Source organism: Rattus norvegicus, chromosome 7 (genome assembly GCF_036323735.1).
Source record: "Rattus norvegicus strain BN/NHsdMcwi chromosome 7, GRCr8, whole genome shotgun sequence".
Taxonomy (NCBI): domain Eukaryota; kingdom Metazoa; phylum Chordata; class Mammalia; order Rodentia; family Muridae; genus Rattus; species Rattus norvegicus.
Genome location: NC_086025.1, coordinates 9,116,980 through 9,136,315, shown reverse-complemented (window position 1 = coordinate 9,136,315; position 19,336 = coordinate 9,116,980). Strand labels below are relative to the sequence as shown.

Below are 19,336 nucleotides of genomic sequence, written 5' to 3'. Positions count from 1 at the left end.
GGGCGGGTCTTGGTCAGTGGACGGAGCCAGGCTGAGGCTCTCAGGGTCTATAGATGGCAAGTTGGAACAGGGGTGGGGCTTGAGGGAGCACGGGGCGGTGCGTCGGGGGCAGGACCCTGACGTCACTCCCGTGGGCTCCGGGAGGACGCGGACATGGCGGCTAGCAGCTCTTCCGGCCTCGCGCAGGGCGCCAGCCCGTCGTCCAGGTAACGAGCCCCGTGGGCGGCGAGGCGCCCCAACCCCGCGGGACTGGGTCGTGAGTCACGGGGAGCGGGGCGGGCCCGAGGCGGGGCGACGGTCCCTGGGGTCCGCGGGAGGGCGGGGCGGGGAGTCCGGGGAATGACAGACTGGGTGGGGGCGGGGACCCCTAGGGGGACGGGGCCAGCCTAGGAGGGACCGACCTGGGAGGGGAGGTTGGGATCCTAGGATGGAGGCCAGAGCTGGAGGAGGGGACTGACCTCAGAGAGGACCTGAGACCTTGGGGAACCTTTCAAGCGGGAATAGGGTGGGGTGTCGTGGTCCCTGATGGATAGAATTGAAATTTCTGGTGCCTGATGTATGGGGGGGTCCTCCAGGCAGGGATGGAGTCAGGAGTTTTGGTATCTAATAGATGGAGGACCCTCGAGACGGGGATGGAGTCTGGGGTTCTGGTGTCTAATGGATGGGAGACCCTCCAGATGGATATGAATTGGGGGTTGTAGTTTCTGATGAATGGGGGACCCTCCAGGTGAGTATGGATTGGGGGTTCTGGCCTCTGATGGGTTACCCTCCAGATGGGGATGAATTGGGGTTTTAGTCCCTGACGGATGGGGGACTCTCCAGACAGGGATGGGGTCTGGGGTTCTGTGTCTAATGGATGGGGGGGCCTAGCCAGGCAGGGTGAAGGGAGGCTCTGGTCTTTGGACACAGTAAAGACACAGGCCTCCAGTTCAATCTCTGAGGAGAGAAGCAAGGCAGTGTGTGTGTCTGAGTTCAAGGCTAGCCTGAGCTACAGTGAGTATGAGGCCAGGCTGAGTGAGTTAAGGAGACTAAATGGACAATGAATGAAGGCACCAAATTGTGAGGAAAAGGAGTTTGGATGTGTGAGGAGTGGGGACTGACAGCTGGGGACATGTCCTCCTCAGTAGGTGTCTTGGTTAGGGGTGGTGTTGCAGTAATAACATAGGGCCAAGAGCTGGTGAGGGGGTCACTGTGGGGACCAGAGTTCCTGGCCTGAGAGTCAGGCAAGTTCACCGCCATGGCACAACATACAGAAATATACAGATGTTAGAAAGAAAGAAGGAATGAAAACACTCCAATCAACAGCAAGTTGGGGAGGAAAGGGTTGGTTTAACTCTCAGATCGCCAGGACAGGAACTTGCAGGGAGGAACCTGGAGGCGGGAGCTGACACAGAGGCTCCTGACGGAGGTGCTGCTCACTGGCTCACCCAGCCTGCTTTCCTATAGAACCCAGGACCACAGCCCAGGGACGGCCCCACACAGTGGGCTGGGCCCTCCCCCACTGATCACTGATTAAGAAAATGCCCTGGGGTTGGGGATTTAGCTCAGTGGTAGAGCACTTGCCTAGCAAGCGCAAGGCCCTGGGTTCGGTCCCCAGCTCCGAAAAAAAAAGAAAAAAAAAAAAAAAAAAGAAAAAAAAGAAAACACCCTACGGGTTTGCCTGCCGCAGATCTTACGGAGATGTTTTCTCACGTGGGTTCCCTCCTCTCAGATGACTTTAGCTTGTGTCCGGTTGATAAAACCGTTCAGCACAATTGGCCTTTGTCAATCGACACCCCAGTAACAGCACTATTTAGTAATAACTTCAGTCTACCAGACATCAATAAACACCAATACCACAATACAAAACATACTTCAGACTTCTCTACAAATCAGTTTAGGATTCGGTCTCTTTGGAGCTGGAGCAATGCCCAGTGGTTAGAGCACCAGTTGTCATTTCGGAGGACCTGGGTTCGATACCCAGCACCCCCCTGACTGCTCACAACCATCTGTGACTCCAAGGGACCCAACACCCCCTTCTGGCCTCTGCAGGCACCAGGCACACATGCGGTGCACAGACAGACATGTAGGCAAAGAAACTACACACAAAAAGTAAAAAAAAAAAAAAAAAAATCTCTGTAAAACTCCAAAATCTCTTCAAAATTTCCAAGTCTCTCAACTGTAGGCTCCTGTAAAAAATCAAATAAATATGTATTTTTATTTTATTTTTTTTCTTTTTTTCAATATGTATTTTTAAAGTAAATATTTTCTTATTCCAAGAACCAAGACATGGTCAAAAGTGGAGCAAGGGGGGTTGGGGATTTAGCTCAGTGGTAGAGTGTTTGCCTAGCAAGTGCAAGGTCCTGGGTTTGGTCCCCAGCTCCAGAAAAAAAAGAAAAAAGAAAAAAAAAAGTGGAGCAAGGCCGAAGCAATCCCAGCAATGTAGACAACTCAGAATCCCACATCTGGGATCCTGTGGGATCCTCTGGGGCTCCGGCCCCTGTAGCACACTCACCTTGTCTTCTAAGCTCTGCCTGACTCCACTCCACCACCATTGCTGCTAGTCTTGGTGGTCGTCCCATGGGACTGGTATCTCCCAAACACTATGGTTTCTGTGTGTAACGGGGCTGCACTGTCGCCCAGAGTCTCTCATAGGATCCCTTAACTTCTCCACATGACCCCTTCATTCCATGGCCGCCAACTGCCACCGAGGCTGCACTTTGACCAGTGGCCTTTCCTGGCCTCTCACGGTGCCAAGTCTCAGCTGCTCTCCATGACCCATTCATGCCTTCAAATCCAGGGCCACCGGGGTGACCCTGACTAAGTTCAGCTGCCAGCCCCAGGTACAGCCTTGGCTACCTTTGGAACACAGCTATGTGCTGGCTCTCAGGAAGCACTTCCCAGAAGCCTTCTTCTCATTTCTTCTCTAGCTGACCAGAACCACAGACCCTTAGTTCAGAATTGCATATGGCCCCCATGCAATCTTCACTCCCTCTGAACCTCACAGACCTGGCTTCCACCAGGCACCCTGCATCCTGTGGGAGAGCATCCCGCTAATTCTCTCTACGGCTCACTAAGCTGGGAGTGCTCTATGGCTTCTCAGTCCTCCATAGAACATGGTGATGTCTGTCTCATTGAATCCTCACGAGCCTGGCACCAGTCTGTCTTAGACGGGTTACTATCGCCATGGTGAAGCCCCATGGCCAAAAGAAGTTAGGGCGCAAAATGGTCAGCTCAGCTCAGCTCAGCATGGTTTCACACCACTGCCCCTGTTGAAAACAGGCAGGAGCTGAGGCAGAGGCTGTGGAGGGTGCTGCTTACTGGCTTGCGCTGGCTGCATGGCTTGCTCAGCCTGCTTATAGAACTCAAGATCACCAGCCCAGGGATAGCGCCAGCCACAATGGGTTGAGCCCTCCCCCATTAAACACTAGTTATGAAAATGCCTTACCAGTCTGCATACAGCCTGATCTCATGGAAACCTTTTCTCAATTGAGGCTCCCTTTGTGATGACTTTAGCCTGGGTTGACTTGACACAAAGCTACTCAGGGAAACGTGTCCGCTTCCTGTCCCTTGGAGCCGCTCCAGAGGCCTCTGCCCGTCACCAAGACCACAACCCCATCATGCGGCAGCCCAGCCTTCCAGGTTCCGCCTGGCACCCCTCTGGCAGCTTCTGATTTAGGTCCAGTTTTTGAGGTCTGGATGTGCTCGCCATGGTGTATCTCTCAGGATCCCCGTGGACAAATGCCTGGGAACCCTCAGCTGTGATGCCAGTTTTCACAGACATAGGGATCTCACAGTGTCACACAGCTTTGACGTCTCCTGCTCCCACCTAGATTCTCCGATAGGTTTCTGGTAGCCAGGGGTTTACTAAGCTGCCGCCGAGGCCACTCCCAGTAGGTAGTACTGAGCATGCGTGTGGGTTTGGGTCGGGTTCTTAGCGCCACGAGAACCCTCAAACAGAATCACATCCCTAGCCTCCCCGAGGGATTCCGTGGCACAGACAGCTATAACTGGTGGCTGTTGGTGCCATCTTCCCAGCAATCGGGGCAGTAGTGGGACCCTGCCTAAAATGAGTGTCTGGAGAGATGGTTGGGGTTAGGGCAGGGCCCCACTTGTGGAGGGTGCAGGGCAGGGGTGATTCACTGTCTCTGGCTTCAGAGCCTGGAGCCCTCTGCTGGCCTCAGCACCAGTCACACAAACGATGCCAGCAAATCAGCCACATTCACAAAATAGAAATATCCCTGGGGTAACAGGCAGCCCACACCCGGTTGGTTGCAAGTGCCCTCAACTGCTTGGGTTTCTCGGGCTGTGACTGGATATCAAGCCATACCGGAGAGACAACACTGCAGTTGGTGTAAGTTCGCGGTGCATCAGTGTGAAGACCCAGGTTCGAACCCCCAGCATCCACATAAAATATCGTGATGGTGACACACACCTATGCCCCGGATGCTGGAGGGACCAACACAAGAGGACCCGGGGCTTGCTGACCAGATCACCTAGTTAGTGCTCATACAGTTAGGACAGTGATTCTGCGCTGGCCCCGTAGCAAGTGAGGGGCTGGCCTGGCCAAGAACCTGCTCTGGGAGTCACATACTGAGGACACCCAGCCCTCCTCCACTCTCTCCCTCCCAGCCACTGGGGCCAGCTACACTGTGCCGTCTACCCCCAGGATGAAGAGCACTGTCAGCCTGGCCCTGGCACCTACCAGCCAGCCGCCTGCACCTAGAGGAGGAGTCACAGTGGGGTACAGCTGCTCCCAGCCCCACCCCAGCCAGGGCCCCACATCCAACAGCCGGTCCCGGGGTCCTGTGCCTACCACAGCATCCACCCACCAGGTACTACAGCATCATCCCATACAATGAACTTTTATTTAATTTTTTTACATGTATGAGTGTGTTGTGTTCATATGTGTCTGCACCACATGTGTATAGTGCCCATGGAGGCCAGAAAGGGGCATCAGATGGCCCAGAGTTGGGGTTCAGACAGTTGTGAGCCACTGGGTGGGGGCTGGAAATCAAACTTAGGTCCTCTGTGAGAGCAACTGCCACTGTAACCACTGGCCATCTCCAAGCCCCTAGTACCTCCAGGGAATGTGGGAGTGTTGGGTGGGGCCATGCATGATGCCCCTGGCTCTCAGCTATGTTATAGTTGTATTTCTAGGGACAAGACATACTCTGGAGTGACAGGAGCACCACACTGATAGCCCCCAAGGAGCCCAGAGAGATCTGGGGGCTTCAATGTGTACAGAACTGTGGCCCAGCCTGATAGTGGCCCCTGGGAGAAACCTACACTGGCTCTGATGGGGTCTCCTCCACCAGACAGCTGTCCTGCGGGTGCTGGAACTCAGGGTTCCCTCCCACAACCACACCTCCTGCCACCCACCTCTCACCCCTGACTCTCACTGCCAACACTTGGGATGCCTACACTCAGGGGAACCGGACTGTGCCCTCCATACCGAGAAGACTTTAGGAGCCAGGTGGTTGAGGCAGAGTTGGGTGTCATCAGGAGCGTTGTGGTGGGGCTCAGGAGGAGGTTCCACACCCCCGTGCAGCTCTGGCGTTCTTGTTCATCCGGGGGCTTTGGTGGCATTTGAGGGCCTGCCATGACTCTGGTTATCTCTGAGGGGCAGCAGAGTGAATAGGTCCAGGGACAGGGAGGTGGCTCACCCTCGTGGTGGGGCCACCTGCACCTCGTGAGCCATTCTTTTCCTGATTTCTTTTCCATTCCTGTGTCACTGTCACAAAGTGTCAGATCCATTGCATGGTGCAGGATCATCGTCTGTGCAGGGGGTGGGGTGATCCTGGGTGTGGCAATATTGCCTCAAAGAAGCCAAACTACAGGCTGGTGTGGAGGCACACCTCTAATCCCAGCACTGGGAGGCAGAGGCAGGCGGGTCTCTGTGAGGGCAGCCTCATCTACAGAGTAAGTTCCAGGACAGCCAGGGCTACACAGACCCTGACTAGAAAAAAAAAAAAATGAAAGAAAGAAAGGAAGGGAGGGAGGGTGGGAGGGAGGGAGCTGGTGGGTGGCCAGTAGGCAAAGGCACTCACTGGCTGCTAAATTTGATGGCCTGCGTTTGATCCCCGGGACCCACATGGTGGAAAGTGAACTGATTACCCACAAACTGTCCTCTGATTTCCACATGCATGCTCTGGCACATGCCCCTCCCCATGCTCACACGTGCACATATGTACACACAGTAAATTAATAAACTGTAATTTTTTTTAATGGCTGGGAATGTAACTCACTGGGCATCACACTCACCCAGCACACACGAAGCTATTGGTTCTGTCCCCCAGCACTACATAAGCGGGGCCTAGGGGCAGCTCCTGTCTTCCCTAGCACCCCAGAGGTAAAGACTGGGGAGTCACATCATCATCCTTGGCTAACTGGAGAGTTCGAGGTCAGCCTGGTCTATGACAGCCTGTCTCATCAAACATGGCTTTGGATGAGCAGGGTCCAATCCTGGGGGCAGCTGGCTGTGCACTGCCTCCGGTGGTTCCCACCATACTGCCCCCTTAGCGTCCCACCTCACTGTCCCCCACCCCGAGCGTCCCACATACCTCCCTGAGCTGCTTCTCTCTCTGTGTCCTCCAGGAGGATGGTCACAGCTGCCGAGAGAAGGCGACCAAGAGCCGCACAGACTCACGGGAGCGGCCAGCCAGGTCGCTCTCCCGGCCAGGTGGGCTGTGGGGATTCTCTGAGGGGCTGGGGAGCACGGTCTGGTCGGAGGGTTGTGTAGACAACACAAGGGGCTCCACACAACTCGGCCTGGGGCATACAGGACAGGCCTGCGCTCGGGAGGACATCGGGCTTGGAGGCAAGCACTTTTATCTGTGGAGCCATTTTGCCAGCTGTAGTCCCAGATCTAAAATGTCCTTGAGATCCGGCCAGCTGAGCTGCAGACATTGCAGGAAGCTGGACCCACACAGGGAGGCTGATGCGCCAGCCTGAGATTTGTCCTGGTGCTACAGCCACCCAAGTCACCCGGGTCCAGCCTGGGCTGCAGTGCGGTTAAACACGCTGTGGATCTGCTGCCAGGGGTAGCCTGGCTGCGTCTGCACCTCCTCCTGTCTCTCCTTCCTAGGACCAAGCTCCCGCAGCCCCGACTCGGACTCGGTGTCGCCGGACTCGTGGGGTGGCCCGGTCCTAGGACCCTGGGACCCCACCTTTACCAGCGACGCGCTGCCGTTCCTGGACAGGCTGCCGAAGCCCAAGGCGGGCCCCAGGCCGCCCTCCATGCACTACTGCGAAGTTTGCAGGGTCAGCTGCGCGGGGCCGCAGGTCAGGACCGGCAACTGGATGGCTCAGTGTCACCCTCTATCAAAAACTATAGTGGCAGATGTGCCACACCGCAGTGGAGGCAGGGGGATGGGGAATTCAGGCCATCCTTGGTTACGTGATGAGTGTGAGGCCAATCTGGGCTCCGTGAGCCTGTCACAGTTCCTCTGCAGGACCAGGGTTTGGCTCCCAGGCCCACGTGGCGAGGTCCTGTACCCTGTAACCACGGCGCCCTCTGCTGGCCACCTCAGGCAGGCAGGCACAGACACATACAAGCAACACACCCCACACAGAAAATTATATTTAAATGTATGGAGAATGGGGTGGAAAAGAAAGCAGAGAAATAGCCTGTCAGAATCATAGGCTGCTTTCCAGACATCCTTGAGGTCACAGTCCGCCCCCGCGCGCACACACATACATCCATCACACAACACAGAGACATAAACACAGAGATCCATACACAGATGAACGCACACAGACACGCGCGCGTGCACACACTGGTTTGAAATCGAGAGTGTTGCACTCTCGCTCTGTAGCCAAAGCTGGCCTTGAGCATGCAATCCTCCTAACTCATCACCCTCTTAATTTTAATCCCCCCATCCCCCGTCCCCCTAGCCCCGCCCCGCCCATCAACGCCCCAGCCGGTCGTTTTGTTTCTGGGCCGCCTTCAGTCCTCTAGCCGCGCCTAGGCTGTTTGGCCATGGCTGGCCTAGCTTTCCCAATTCTAAGAACGGAGCCTTTTCTCTCTGACATGGGCCAGTGACCTGGCTCTGTGGGCCCTGAAGCCTGGATGTGGTATGGTTTGTGGGTTTCTCATCTGCAGAGCCCCCATGTGGAAGATCCCTGTGAAATCACATGCAAGTGTATCACATCTGTTGCTCTCTTTTTTAAAAATTATGTTATTGTCTGTGTATGAGTGTTTTGACTACGTCTAAGTCCATGCAGCACATGCGCACCTTGTCCATAGAGACCACAAGAGGGCGGCGGATACCCTCCAATTTTGTTCTTAACACTGAGCCAATTTTCCAACCCGTTTTGTTGTCACCTTGGGTTATTTGTTTGTTTGTTTGGTGACAAGGTCTCTCTGTGTAGCCCTGGCTCTCCTGTAGCTTGCTTTGTAGACCAGGCTGGCCTCGAACTCAGAGATCTGCTTGCCTCTGCTTCCCAAGCATTGGGATTAAAGGTGTGTACTGCCTTGCTGAGCCGGCTGTGGGTTTTTTTTGTTTTGTTTTGTTTTTTTGTTGTTTTTTTTCTTTTCTTTTTTTCAGAGCTGGGGACGGAACCCATGGCCTTGTGCTTGCTAGGCAAGCGCTCTACCACTGAGCTAAATCCCCAACCCCGAGCCGGCTGTGTTTTAAGGACTGTCTCCTGTAGCCCAGGCTGGTCTCCTGTAGCCCAGGCTGGTCTTGAGCTCACTATGTAGCTGAGGATGACCTTAAACTCCTAATGCTCCTGCCTCAACCTCCTCCTCCTCCTCTTCCTCCTCTTCCTCCTCCTCCTCTTCCTCTTCTTCCTCCTCCTCCTCCTCAGAGGGCAGCTCCTAAGGTCCTGGGAACAGAACTCAGACCTTTGTCCCTGAACTTCAGCCTGGAAAGGCCAGGTTTTGCTTGGGGGCAGCCCCCTGCTCCCATACAATATACTCAGGACCCTTGGTGAGTGTTTCGTTGAAAATCCCGTCTAGAGTTTAAAGAGACATCCATGCGTCCCATAGGCCCTGACTCTTCTAACTTAGGGCACAAGTGGTGGAGGAAGCCAGGGACCCTCTGTGTGGGTTCCGGTAAGGGCCACCCCTCAGGCCTTCCACTCTTTGTTGCAGACCTATCGGGACCACCTGGAAGGGCAGAAGCACCGGAAGAAGCAGGCAGCTCAGAGGACCCGCACGCAGCCCAGTGGAGGTCCTAGAGGATCCCAGAGCCTTCACTGTGGCCTGTGTGCTGTGTCCTGCACGGGGGCGGACGCCTACGCTGCCCACATGAGGGGAGCCAGGCACCAGAAGGTATGAGTGTCCCGGGCCAGCAATCAGTTTCCCACCAGCTCTGAGCAGGTGCAAGGTGGGTGTGGGGTGGCTGAGGACACCACGATGAGGGGGCCATGTTGACTGTGACTGAATATTCTCTGATGTGGCTGGAGACAGAGGTGACCTCAGGTGATGGCCCTGTGGCCAGAGTATGGGCTGCAGCCAGGAGTGCACGTGTGTGTGTGTGTGTGTGTGTGTGTGTGTGTGTGTGTGTGTGTGCATGAGAGAGAGAGAGAGAGAGAACACGCCGGGGTCTCCCAAACCACTCATTCGTGCACAGGTTACAGCAGGCTATGGGTTGGGAACCGGAGAGACAGCTGCCATAGGCAACATTGGTGTGAGTGCTGGAGAGAGAGAGAGAGGAGGTGTCAAGTCTGAGAAATGGGGCCGCAGGCAGGAGGTGGCTCCAGGACATGTTTTTAAGGGGGAGGTTTCTACACAGTATAGAAACCAGGGCACACCACCATTCTCTCCAGCAGCCTGTTCAGTGTGAAGTGCACTGTTTGTTTCCCAAACATGCTGTGGGGTCCATTGCAGGTCTTCAAGTTGCACACCAGGCTAGGGAAGCCCATTCCCTCTGAGCCCACACCACGGAGTGTCACCTACACCCGAGGTTCGGACAGCACCCCTGAGACCTCAGTCAAGCATGAAGCTCATGCCCGTCACAGCTCACACACCCAAGGCCGGCCAGCACCAGCCAAGGGACCAGCAGCCTCACGCAAGGGTACAGGTCTCTACAGCTCTGTACATGTGGACAGATGACTGTATCAGCACCCCTCACCGGGGGAAATCAGGCAGGAACTCTGCCCCCGAGCCCGTCCCCAGCTTTTGGATTTTTAGGAGTGGTTTCTTGTTTTTGTTTTTTTCTTTTTAAGACAGGATTGCTCTGTGTAGTCCTGGCTATCCTGGAACTCACTCCATAGACCAGGCTAGCCTCAAACTCAGAGACCCATCTATCCATGCCTCCCAAGGTCTGGGATTGAAGGTGTGCCCACCGTACCCTGCCAGCTCTTGGTTTTTGAGACAGGGTCTCACTATGTAACCCATGGTGAACTGGAACTGGTGATCCTCCTGCCTTATCCTTCTGAGCCCAGGATTCCAAGTGTGTGCCACCAGTCTTATGAAAACTTAGTTTGAACGGAAGGCCGCTGTCCTTTGGCGTTCCCTCGAGGTGACCCATCCGCCTCAGCTAGGCAGTGGCCTTTGCTCTCAGCTTGCGTGATAGCATGGCCTGCCCTTCTGTGGCTGCAGGATTCCATGTGGTGGCCCATGGTAGTTTCCACAAGAGGGAACGGCCAGCTACCCCTCTGGTTTAGAGTCCTGTGGTGTGTAGGGAAGGGATGGGGCAGGCCTGAGGTTGCAGCCGACCCTGGTTTCTGGCAGGGTCACCTGAGCTACAGACAGTGCACAGCTGGCCTGGAGACAGGCGGCCATCACACTGCAAGGCAGAGGCCACCAGGGGAGGCTCCGGGGAAGCTTCGGGGATCTCGGGAGACACGGAGCCAGTAGGCACAGAGTACGTCGAGCAGGTGAGCAGCTGCTGGGACCCTGAGTCTTGGTGACAGAGCTCCAACGGTCTGCTCAGCTTTGGCCCGCTGTGGTTCTGAGAAGGAAGTTGCCATAGTAGCCCTTCAGCAGGTCGGCCTTCCACACAAGGAGCGGGAAGGGAAGCAGGACCAGAGAGTGGGAAGCTCACGCAGGGCGTCAAGACCCTCCTGTCCGGCCCTGAGGCCTGAGAGCCCACTGTTCCAGTCCCAGGCAGCAGAGAGCTAAGCTCGGTCCACCTCAGATGACTTCATGCCTTGGCCAGCTTTGCCTGGGAGAACCAAACTGGTCCCCTCCACCCTAAAGTCCTAGTTTATGAATGCCATCCCGAAGGGCCTTGGGCAGTACAGTGCCCGCACCCGTGTGGCCGACTACTGCACAAACGCCCAGGGTAGGGCGTTGCCTCTCACACGCTGACTCCGTAGCTACTGCTCCAGCAACACCGGGTGTCGCTCCTGTCAGTGTGTGCAGATGTCCCCTGTGCGGGTGTGTGTAGGCGATGGGTGGCAGGTTCTAGCTTTGCATTTCTGTTCCATGCACTTTGTCCAGTGAGGCGCTCACCAGCTAGAGCCAGCTGCGGTGGCCTGCTACATGGTCATGGGGACAAAGAGAGGACCTGGTAGCCCACGCGGTGTCAGGTGGCCCTTTCACCCTAGGGCGAGTTTGACGGGATGAAGGGATAGGTCAGGGACACCCCCTGGGCTTTCAAAGCCGCTCCTCTGGGATGACACACCCCTCCCAGCCCCATGGGGGGCTCAGTGTCCTGGCTGAGTTGGTACCCACCATCCTCTGCCAGGGCATCAGGGCTGGCGGGTGGGAAGCTGAGCTGTGTTCTGTTCCAGGTGTGCAGCGAGGAGGGGAAGGTGATCCGCTTCCGATGCAAGCTCTGCGAATGCAGCTTCAATGATAGGAATGCCAGAGACATGCACCTGACGGGACGCCGGCACCGGCTGCAGTACAGGGTGTGTCCGACAAGGGACACAAGAGGCCAGCCAGGGCTACGGGGTAGGGGAAGGTGGCTGGTGAGGAGAGGAACAGGAAGAAAGAGGTGAGAAGGGTAGAGAGGGGGTGCATGGATAGGTGAGGGTGTGGGGAGTGTGTATGGAGATAGGTGGGCGGGCAGGCGGACACTTTCGTAGCTTTGCTACTCACTGGAAGGAGTTTCCCATGCTGTCAGGGACCCTGCAGATGCACAAAGTCATGCGCACCCTGGAGCCCCACTTGCTTTGTGCTTGGCTGAGTGACTTTAGTTCCCAGAAGTGGGCTGAACTGGGCATTCATGACCCCGCCTGGTGCTTGGGCCAGCCACACACTGAGGGAACAGGAGTGGCCCACAAGTAACCCAAGCAGTCTTGGTCATGGAAAGCCACCTCTAGAACCTGGGTAGGACATCTTCCCAGAGTGCCCCGTTTTGGCTGCTGTGGGCTGTGTGCAGCCTGCTTCCCCTACCGGCGCCGTGGTGAATCTGTTAAGAACAGCGGTTGTTAGTTGGGACTTCTCTGTGCCCACCGGATGGCCGCCCACCTGTCCTCTCCAGGGTCACCATCTGTCTGGCTTTACCTTTGCAGAAGAAAGTTGACCCTACACTTCCAGTGGCCACCCGGCCCAGTGGCCCCATGCAGAGGGTGCTGGCCAAGCGGCTGCAGAGGCAGCGGCAGCAGACACAGGCACGGCTGGAGGATGCACAGCGCTGGAACTCTGAGCTGAGGTGACCATGGCGTCCCCTCTTGGCCTCCCTACAGTCCTTCAACATCGGATATTCCAAACCCTCTCAAATGTTCCCCCATGACCCCTGACCTCTAATGCTCCCATGTCCCCTGATCTCTGATGTCCCCATGAACTCTGACCTCTGATGGCCCCATGAACTCTGACCTCTGATGGCCCCATGTCCCCTGAGCTCTGATGGCCCCATGTCCCCTGAGTTCTGATGGCCCTATGTCCCCTGAGGTCTGGAGTCTTTGCAACTCCTCCCGCCTCACCCTTCAGACTCTCCCTGAGCCCTGGAGCTTGACTGTCTGTTGGGCTGGCTCAGGCCTCTGGCGACCACAGCCCTGTGTCCCCGTCTGGCCCCACAGGCAGCAAGAAGAACACAGCAGGCAGCCAGAGGAGCCTCCACAGCCCCAGGTGGAGGAGCAGCTGCCCGGGTCACCCACCTGGGCATTGCCAGCTCCCACTACCAGACCAGGGATGGCCAGCCCCCGGCGCCAGGTGGGTACTGCTGTGACATGTAGGACACTTACTCCCCACCAGGCCTTGGGAGCCCCTCAGAGGGCACAGGACCCTGAAGACTACACAGTGCTGTGGGTCCAGTGTGGCACGTCAGACCTTTGGAGCCTTGGGTCACATGCATGTCTGTCCCACACGGTGGCTCCCCCAGCCTTCCAGAAGTGTCTGTCCTCATAGGCTGAGCAGGGACCTAAGGTTTGAGGAGGACATGCCTTGTGTGGCTCTTAGCCTCTGGCCTTGGAAGAATGTTGCTGGAGGAGAGCCACCCACCCAGACCCAAGTCCCTTGCACCTGTGTTCCCCCGTGGGAGCTGCCCAGTCAATGGCCACCCACCATGGCCCCCTGGGGCCTACCTGGCCCTCCGACAATCTCAGAATTGCTGCCAGGGCTGGATGTCTTGTCCCCAGCCCACCCCTGATGAGGGTAGCTCTCCTCACAGTCAGGGCGGCGGCCAGAGAGCAGCGATGACCGTCATGTCATGTATAAACACGCTTCCATCTACCCCACGGAGGAGGAGCTCCAGGCTATCCAGACAGCCGTGTCCCACACAGAGCGAGCCCTCAGACTGGTGTCGGACACGCTGGCCGAGGAGAGCAGCCAGCAAGGGTTAGTGAGTGCCACGGGTTAAAGTCCTGTCCTACCCCTTTGTCTCAAGTCCCCTTGCCAGGCCTGTGACAGAGAAAGTCCCTCTTACCCTGCTTCCCTGTGTGTTGGGCTTGGTAATTCCAGGACTCAGGAAGCTGAAACAGGAGGATTGCTGTGAGTGTGAGAGTAGCCTGGGATGGACAGTAAGCCCTTGTTTCAGATATAGATAGGTAGGTAAATGGATAGATCCACAGGTAGATAGGTCAATAACATAGATAGCTGGATGGCAGACAGATAGATTGTGGGTAGCCTGGCCTGCTTGTGTGGGCTGCTGGGGGGGTGGCAGCAATGTGTTTCCCCTGTAGAAGGGCCACGTCCGTGCAGCACCCTCCCTCCTGACACACTCCTGCCTCTTTGTCCCCACAGTACCCTGGTGTCCCCACCACCGAGGATGCTCAAGGGAGTGGTGCGGGTTGGCATTCTGGCCAAGGGCCTGGTCCTTCGCGGGGACCACAGTGTACAGCTGACCTTGCTGTGCTCCAAGAAGCCTACGCACTCCCTGCTGCAGAGGATCAAGCAGGAGCTGCCCCGAGAGCTGTCTGTAAGCACAAGGCCAGACAGAGTCTGCCGTCACAGGGGACAGAGAGGCCTGTGGGGCGAGGAGGTGGCTTGTCACCTCCCACAGAAGCACTGTGATCTGAGTCTGAGAAGGCCAGGTGTGGCGGTGCACGCCTGAAATCCCAGCACTTGGGAGCAGGAGTCCTGAGGCAGCCTGGCCAAGCAGGGAGCTGGGGCGCCTGTGGGAAGCCATTGAGAAACAGTCTGACTTCAGTCTCTGGCACACACAAAAGAAAGGGATCGGGTGTGCACCCGTCCTTCTGGAACTGAGACAGGAGAATGACAAGTTCTGGCCAGGGCCAGTGGTGCTGTAGCTCAGTAGTGAGCACTCTCATGTGTAGGGCTCTGGGATCTGTTCTCAATACCAGTGCACGTGAGCTTGCACACACACACACACACACACACCCTAGACTTTGTACTCACAGGTGTCAGTGGCAGCTTGACAGTTTTTATTTCCTTGTCTCTGACACAGAGGTGATTGATTTGTGCAAAGGGCCATTTATTTTTCCTTTTCTGTCTGATATTTTGTTCATGACCAGTTGTTTTTCTATCAAGTCACATCTTATTGAACAATAGATGCTCTTTACATATGGAGGCTCCTCAGCATTGCCATATATATGCTCCTCTGGTGGGCCTTAGGTTACACAGAGGTCCCTGATGCAGGGTCTGGAACACTGGCAGCAGGCACATGAGGGTGGAGAGATGGGTACACGAGCCAGTTGCCCCCTGCTCATGTGCACTAGAGGCTCAGCTGGAATCTGGTAGCTTCTTTTCATGTTTATACCCAGATAGTGGCAGAGGACAAGTACGAGGTCTCATCTGACCATGACGCCAACATTGTTATCTCGGCCTGTGTGGAGCCTGGGGTGAAGGTCACCGTGTCTGCCACCTCACCTCTGATGCGGGAAGACCCTTCCGTAAAACAAGGTACACCCCCAACTCCCTGCCCTGAGCCTGCAAGGCACAGCAGGCTCACTCTGTTCTGGGCAAAAAGGCTTTGGTAGTCATGGTACCTGAGGGTCACACGGGGTCACACAGTGGAGCTGGGGCTGGTGTCTCAGGGCCTTCGCACAAGCCTGGAAGGTCTCCTCCCACTGAACCACAGCTCAGCTTGTGGAGGTTAGGGACAGGGTCTCTGAGATCTACAGTGCCATCGCTCACTTAGGAATGCTCTAGGTGCTGGGTGTGGCACCAGCCTGTAATTCCAGCACTGGGGTGGGGGTAGGGGACTATGAGTTAGAGGCCAGGGTGCAGTGCAGAGGGAGACCTTTTCTCAGTCAGGACAGACGGTCTGAGCACAGCCACCCTGTGGGGCTGGGGCTCAGCAGAAAGGACTTGGGCTCCATCCCTTCTAGAACTGCAAGACTCTCTGTCTGACCCAGAGGACATCCTGGACCGGGAGAGGTGCCTCGAGACCCTGGCAGCCCTCCGCCATGCAAAGTGGTTCCAGGTCAGGTCACAGTGGGCTGCAGTGGGGACAGTCACCAGCCACAGTCTGCCCCAGAGTTCCCCTGAACAACAGTGTGTCTCCTCCCCAAGGCTCGAGCCAGCGGCCTGCAGCCATGTGTGATTGTTATCCGAGTTCTGAGGGATCTGTGCCGCTGCCTGCCCCCCTGGGGGGCCCTGCCGGCCTGGGTAAGGCTGCAGGGGTTGGTGAGGAAGCACAGGTGGGGAGGCACAGGTGGGGAAGCACAGGTGGGGAGGCACAGGTGGGGAAGCACAAGTAGGGTTCAGCCACCTACTCGGCACCCACCCATCCCAGAGTGGGTGGGTGTTACCAGGCCCCTTGGGTCACTGTCATGGTTGCCTGCCACCTTAAACCCCAAGCTGGGGGGGTTGGGGATTTAGCTCAGTAGTAGCAAGCGCAAGGCCCTGGGTTCGGTCCCCAGCTCTGGGGAAAAAAAAAAAAAAAAAAAAAAGCCAAGCTGGGAGGTGAATCCCAGACCCTATGCAGACGTCCCAAGGGTACAGGCTCTCATCACACTGACCTACCAACATCAGGAAGAGGACCCCGGGGTGTCCCCTGTGCTGGCTGCACTGCAGAGGACATCCCTAGGACGTTAACAGTCCGTGTCATAGCACTCTGAACCTGTCTAGCCACACACACTCACCCCAGCATGGCCTTGTTTATCAGTCCTGCCTCTGCCTAAGCCACAGCACGTCCCTGCATGTGGTTGCCACCTCCATGTTCCCTTCAGGCCATGGAGCTGCTGGTGGAGAAGGTTCTGAGCAGTGCACCCCGGCCCCTGAGCCCAGGGGATGCCATGCGTCGGGTGCTGGAGTACGTGGCCACGGGCGCGCTCCTGACAGGTCAGTGATGGAGCAGGAGATGGGATAGGGCATGGGCAGCAGAAGCCATGGGCATCCGCATGCGTGCCCGAGAAGAAAAGGTCACCTCACACGGGGAGCCTGTCCCTAGCCTACAGTCCAAAGCACAGAGGCATGCTGCTGCCCTCTAGGAACAGAGGCAGGAATCTGTTTCATTACCAAACCAGAGCTGCCCCATGCCACCACCACAGGCTACACTCCTGGCTGCATCGTGTGCTGTGGCCGGTGTACCTGGTGCCTGCCTAGCCCAAGTGCCCCAGAACCATGACTGAAGTTCTAGGGAAGCCACAGGACTCTGCTGTGACTACAGAGCCACAGTATGGGGCTGGGCTGTGGCTCAGAGGGCAGAGCACTGTCTAGAGTGCCCAAAGCCCCTGGGTCCCAACGCTAGCACTGCACAATCTGGGCCTTGTGGCACACACCTGCCACCCCAGCACTAGGGAGGCAAGGAGAGGAGGTTCAGGAGTTCAGGGCCAGCCTCTGCCACATAAGGAGTTTGAGGAACAGAAACCAGCACAGTGCCGTCCCCCGAGGGGGCAGGAATGGGCTCTAGAAGGAAGTAGTTCCCAAGAGCTCCTGGATTCTGAGTGGAAAAAGAGGGTCTAGGGTCAGGCCTGACACATGGGCCTTCTGTGTACCTACATAGGCTGGGGCACACCACAGGCACAGATACAGAGGCACCACAGAGGACCCATGTAAAGCCCACTGTGTTGCCAAGACTAGACCTTGCCTGATGCGGCCCATGGCCCCGCGTGCTACAGACACAGCACAGTGACCCACCATGGCCCACTAGTCTCTCATAAGGGTGTCCACCCTCTCCTGGCTCAGATGGCCCAGGGCTACAGGACCCTTGTGAGAAAGGACCACAGGATGCCCTGGAGCCCATGACCCCACAGCAGCGAGAAGACCTGACAGCCAGTGCACAGGTGCGTGGGTCCCCCCTCACATGCTGGGAGTAAGGAACTCCCACAGGCGACAATGACTGGCCTGGGTCACATGAGACCACAGCACTTGCTTGTCATAGCCACACAGAGCCCTGGCTCCATCTAGCAGTACAGGTGGAGGCAGAAGGCTATCTTTGACTATTGAGAGTGTTTGAGGCTAGCCTTGGCTACATGAACACCAGTCTCAAAAGAAGTGCACAGCCACACAGACCCAAGTACCAAACATTGCCACTTTCATGGGGGTTGAGTATCTTACAAGGAATTTGGGGTCCCTCTACCCAGGAAGTAAAAGTGGGGTCCCAAGATCTCCAATCCAGCCCATGCCACCGGCTAGTGGTGACATTCCCCAGGGCCACATGCCTGGCACCAGAAACTGTAACAACAGAACAAACAGCCCAGCCCACTGGTCCCTGGGGACGCAGGTCTGATCCCTGAAGTCCAGCTAGGGTAGCACTCCCTGACGGTACCTGTTGTCTGCAGCATGCCCTGCGTCTTGTGGCCTTCCGGCAGATACACAAGGTCCTGCACATGGAACACTTACCTCCACGGACCAGATTCGGGGCCCGGAAGAGGATGAGGGAGGCTAGTCAGACCCAGGAGGGGGCCAGGGAGAGGAAGAGGGGCCGGCAGGGCACAGCAGGGCTGCCTTGAACCAGCTATCACCAACCTACACATCCCATACCTGAACAGGTGTGGTCCCTCCAGCTGCTGGCTCCTGAAGTGGGACGCCTTTGTCATTGTGTCTGTAGATTTATTCATGATGCTGTGGGGGTCCCCCTGAGGTGACCCCATGCCCATGGCTGTCACCTACCCACCCCCAAGCCAGATAGCAGTGACCTCCTTGGTACTAGTTGCTATGTGAAGCTCCCTTGATGTCCTAAGAAGTCAATGGGATCTGGATCGCTTCCTTGAGATGCCAGGAAGGGTGGCCTGGAATATTCTGTGGGTCACAGAATGAGTGTAGAGGAGCAGAGGGTGCAGAATGGGATTCCCCACCACATCCTTCACACAGACCCCCTTACTGCACACCAGCTGTGAGGACACTGTCACCCCCACAGTGCAACCCTAGTCCCAGTCACTGAGTGCCTTCCGTAGATGACCCACTCCACCCCGTGTCACCCTGTGGACCACTGGGCGTGGACACAGGCGAGGACAAAGCACTATCCTTTAGGCCTCCTTTGCCTCCTCTGGACCCCCTGGTGTAATCCCTAGGCTTCAACCCTGTTCCATTCTGCCTGTGGCTTTCTAAGGCCAGCCAGCCCACAAAAGCCTGGGTGGGGAATAAAGTAGATCTGCCCATGTGCGGTGTGGCCTTCATGTCCTTTATCCTGGGCTCTGGGTGGCTGTGCCCTCCAGCCCTCAGCCTACCCACCCCAGGCTGCGTTGTGAGTGTGGGTGGAGCTCCGAGGGTGGGAGCAGCCGGGTGACTGCCCCTGTGCCGACCCTCACTACTGAATCCCATACCCTGGTCAGGTCCTGACGAAGCACTCTGCTCCGGCCTCCTGGAGGAATTTAGGAGACTCACGGGCCCCTGGCCTGCCATCCAGTTTTCCTCTCCTCCTCCCTACCAATACCCCCATACCCCACACTCCCAGTGAAACCCCAAATCTAAGCACAACCGCCATCGGAGCCGCCCTCCCCTGCGCCTCCTTGGTTCACCCACCCTCTGCCCGCCCGCGAAGACCAGAGTCCTCCCTCCCTGGGTGCTCCAAGCCCCGGGCTTCTCCTTGCCCTCTACCCACCCCTGCGGAGCAGAACACTGGGTCCACCACAGACCGGAGATGTCCGCCCGACACTGGGTGTAGCTGAGCCT

At 56.8% G+C, this 19,336-nt stretch overlaps 1 protein-coding gene across 8 annotated transcripts; it reads left to right on the top strand.

The window, feature by feature from the left end:
• Zfr2 (zinc finger RNA binding protein 2) lies at nucleotides 1–18,826 on the top strand. 8 transcript variants are annotated; one of them, XM_039080438.2, is made up of 19 exons: nucleotides 139–200; nucleotides 1,544–1,547; nucleotides 4,578–4,814; nucleotides 6,577–6,661; nucleotides 7,067–7,263; nucleotides 9,077–9,256; nucleotides 9,815–10,001; nucleotides 10,661–10,806; nucleotides 11,665–11,784; nucleotides 12,391–12,530; nucleotides 12,898–13,030; nucleotides 13,488–13,654; nucleotides 14,060–14,234; nucleotides 15,040–15,178; nucleotides 15,607–15,701; nucleotides 15,791–15,886; nucleotides 16,450–16,561; nucleotides 17,408–17,505; nucleotides 18,004–18,822. In XM_039080438.2, exons 1-19 carry the CDS (start codon nucleotides 154–156, stop codon nucleotides 18,172–18,174), a joined length of 2,529 nt encoding a protein of 842 aa, XP_038936366.1. In that variant the 5' UTR covers nucleotides 139–153; the 3' UTR covers nucleotides 18,175–18,822. The 8 variants fall into 8 exon arrangements, 7 of the variants coding, with proteins under 7 accessions (XP_063119498.1, XP_038936363.1, XP_006241095.1 ...); XM_063263428.1 differs by lacking the exon at nucleotides 1,544–1,547 and having other exon boundaries at nucleotides 1–206; nucleotides 4,612–4,814; XM_039080435.2 differs by lacking the exon at nucleotides 1,544–1,547 and having other exon boundaries at nucleotides 1–206; nucleotides 4,612–4,814; nucleotides 9,815–10,007.
• Nucleotides 18,827–19,336: the final 510 nt, after the last annotated feature.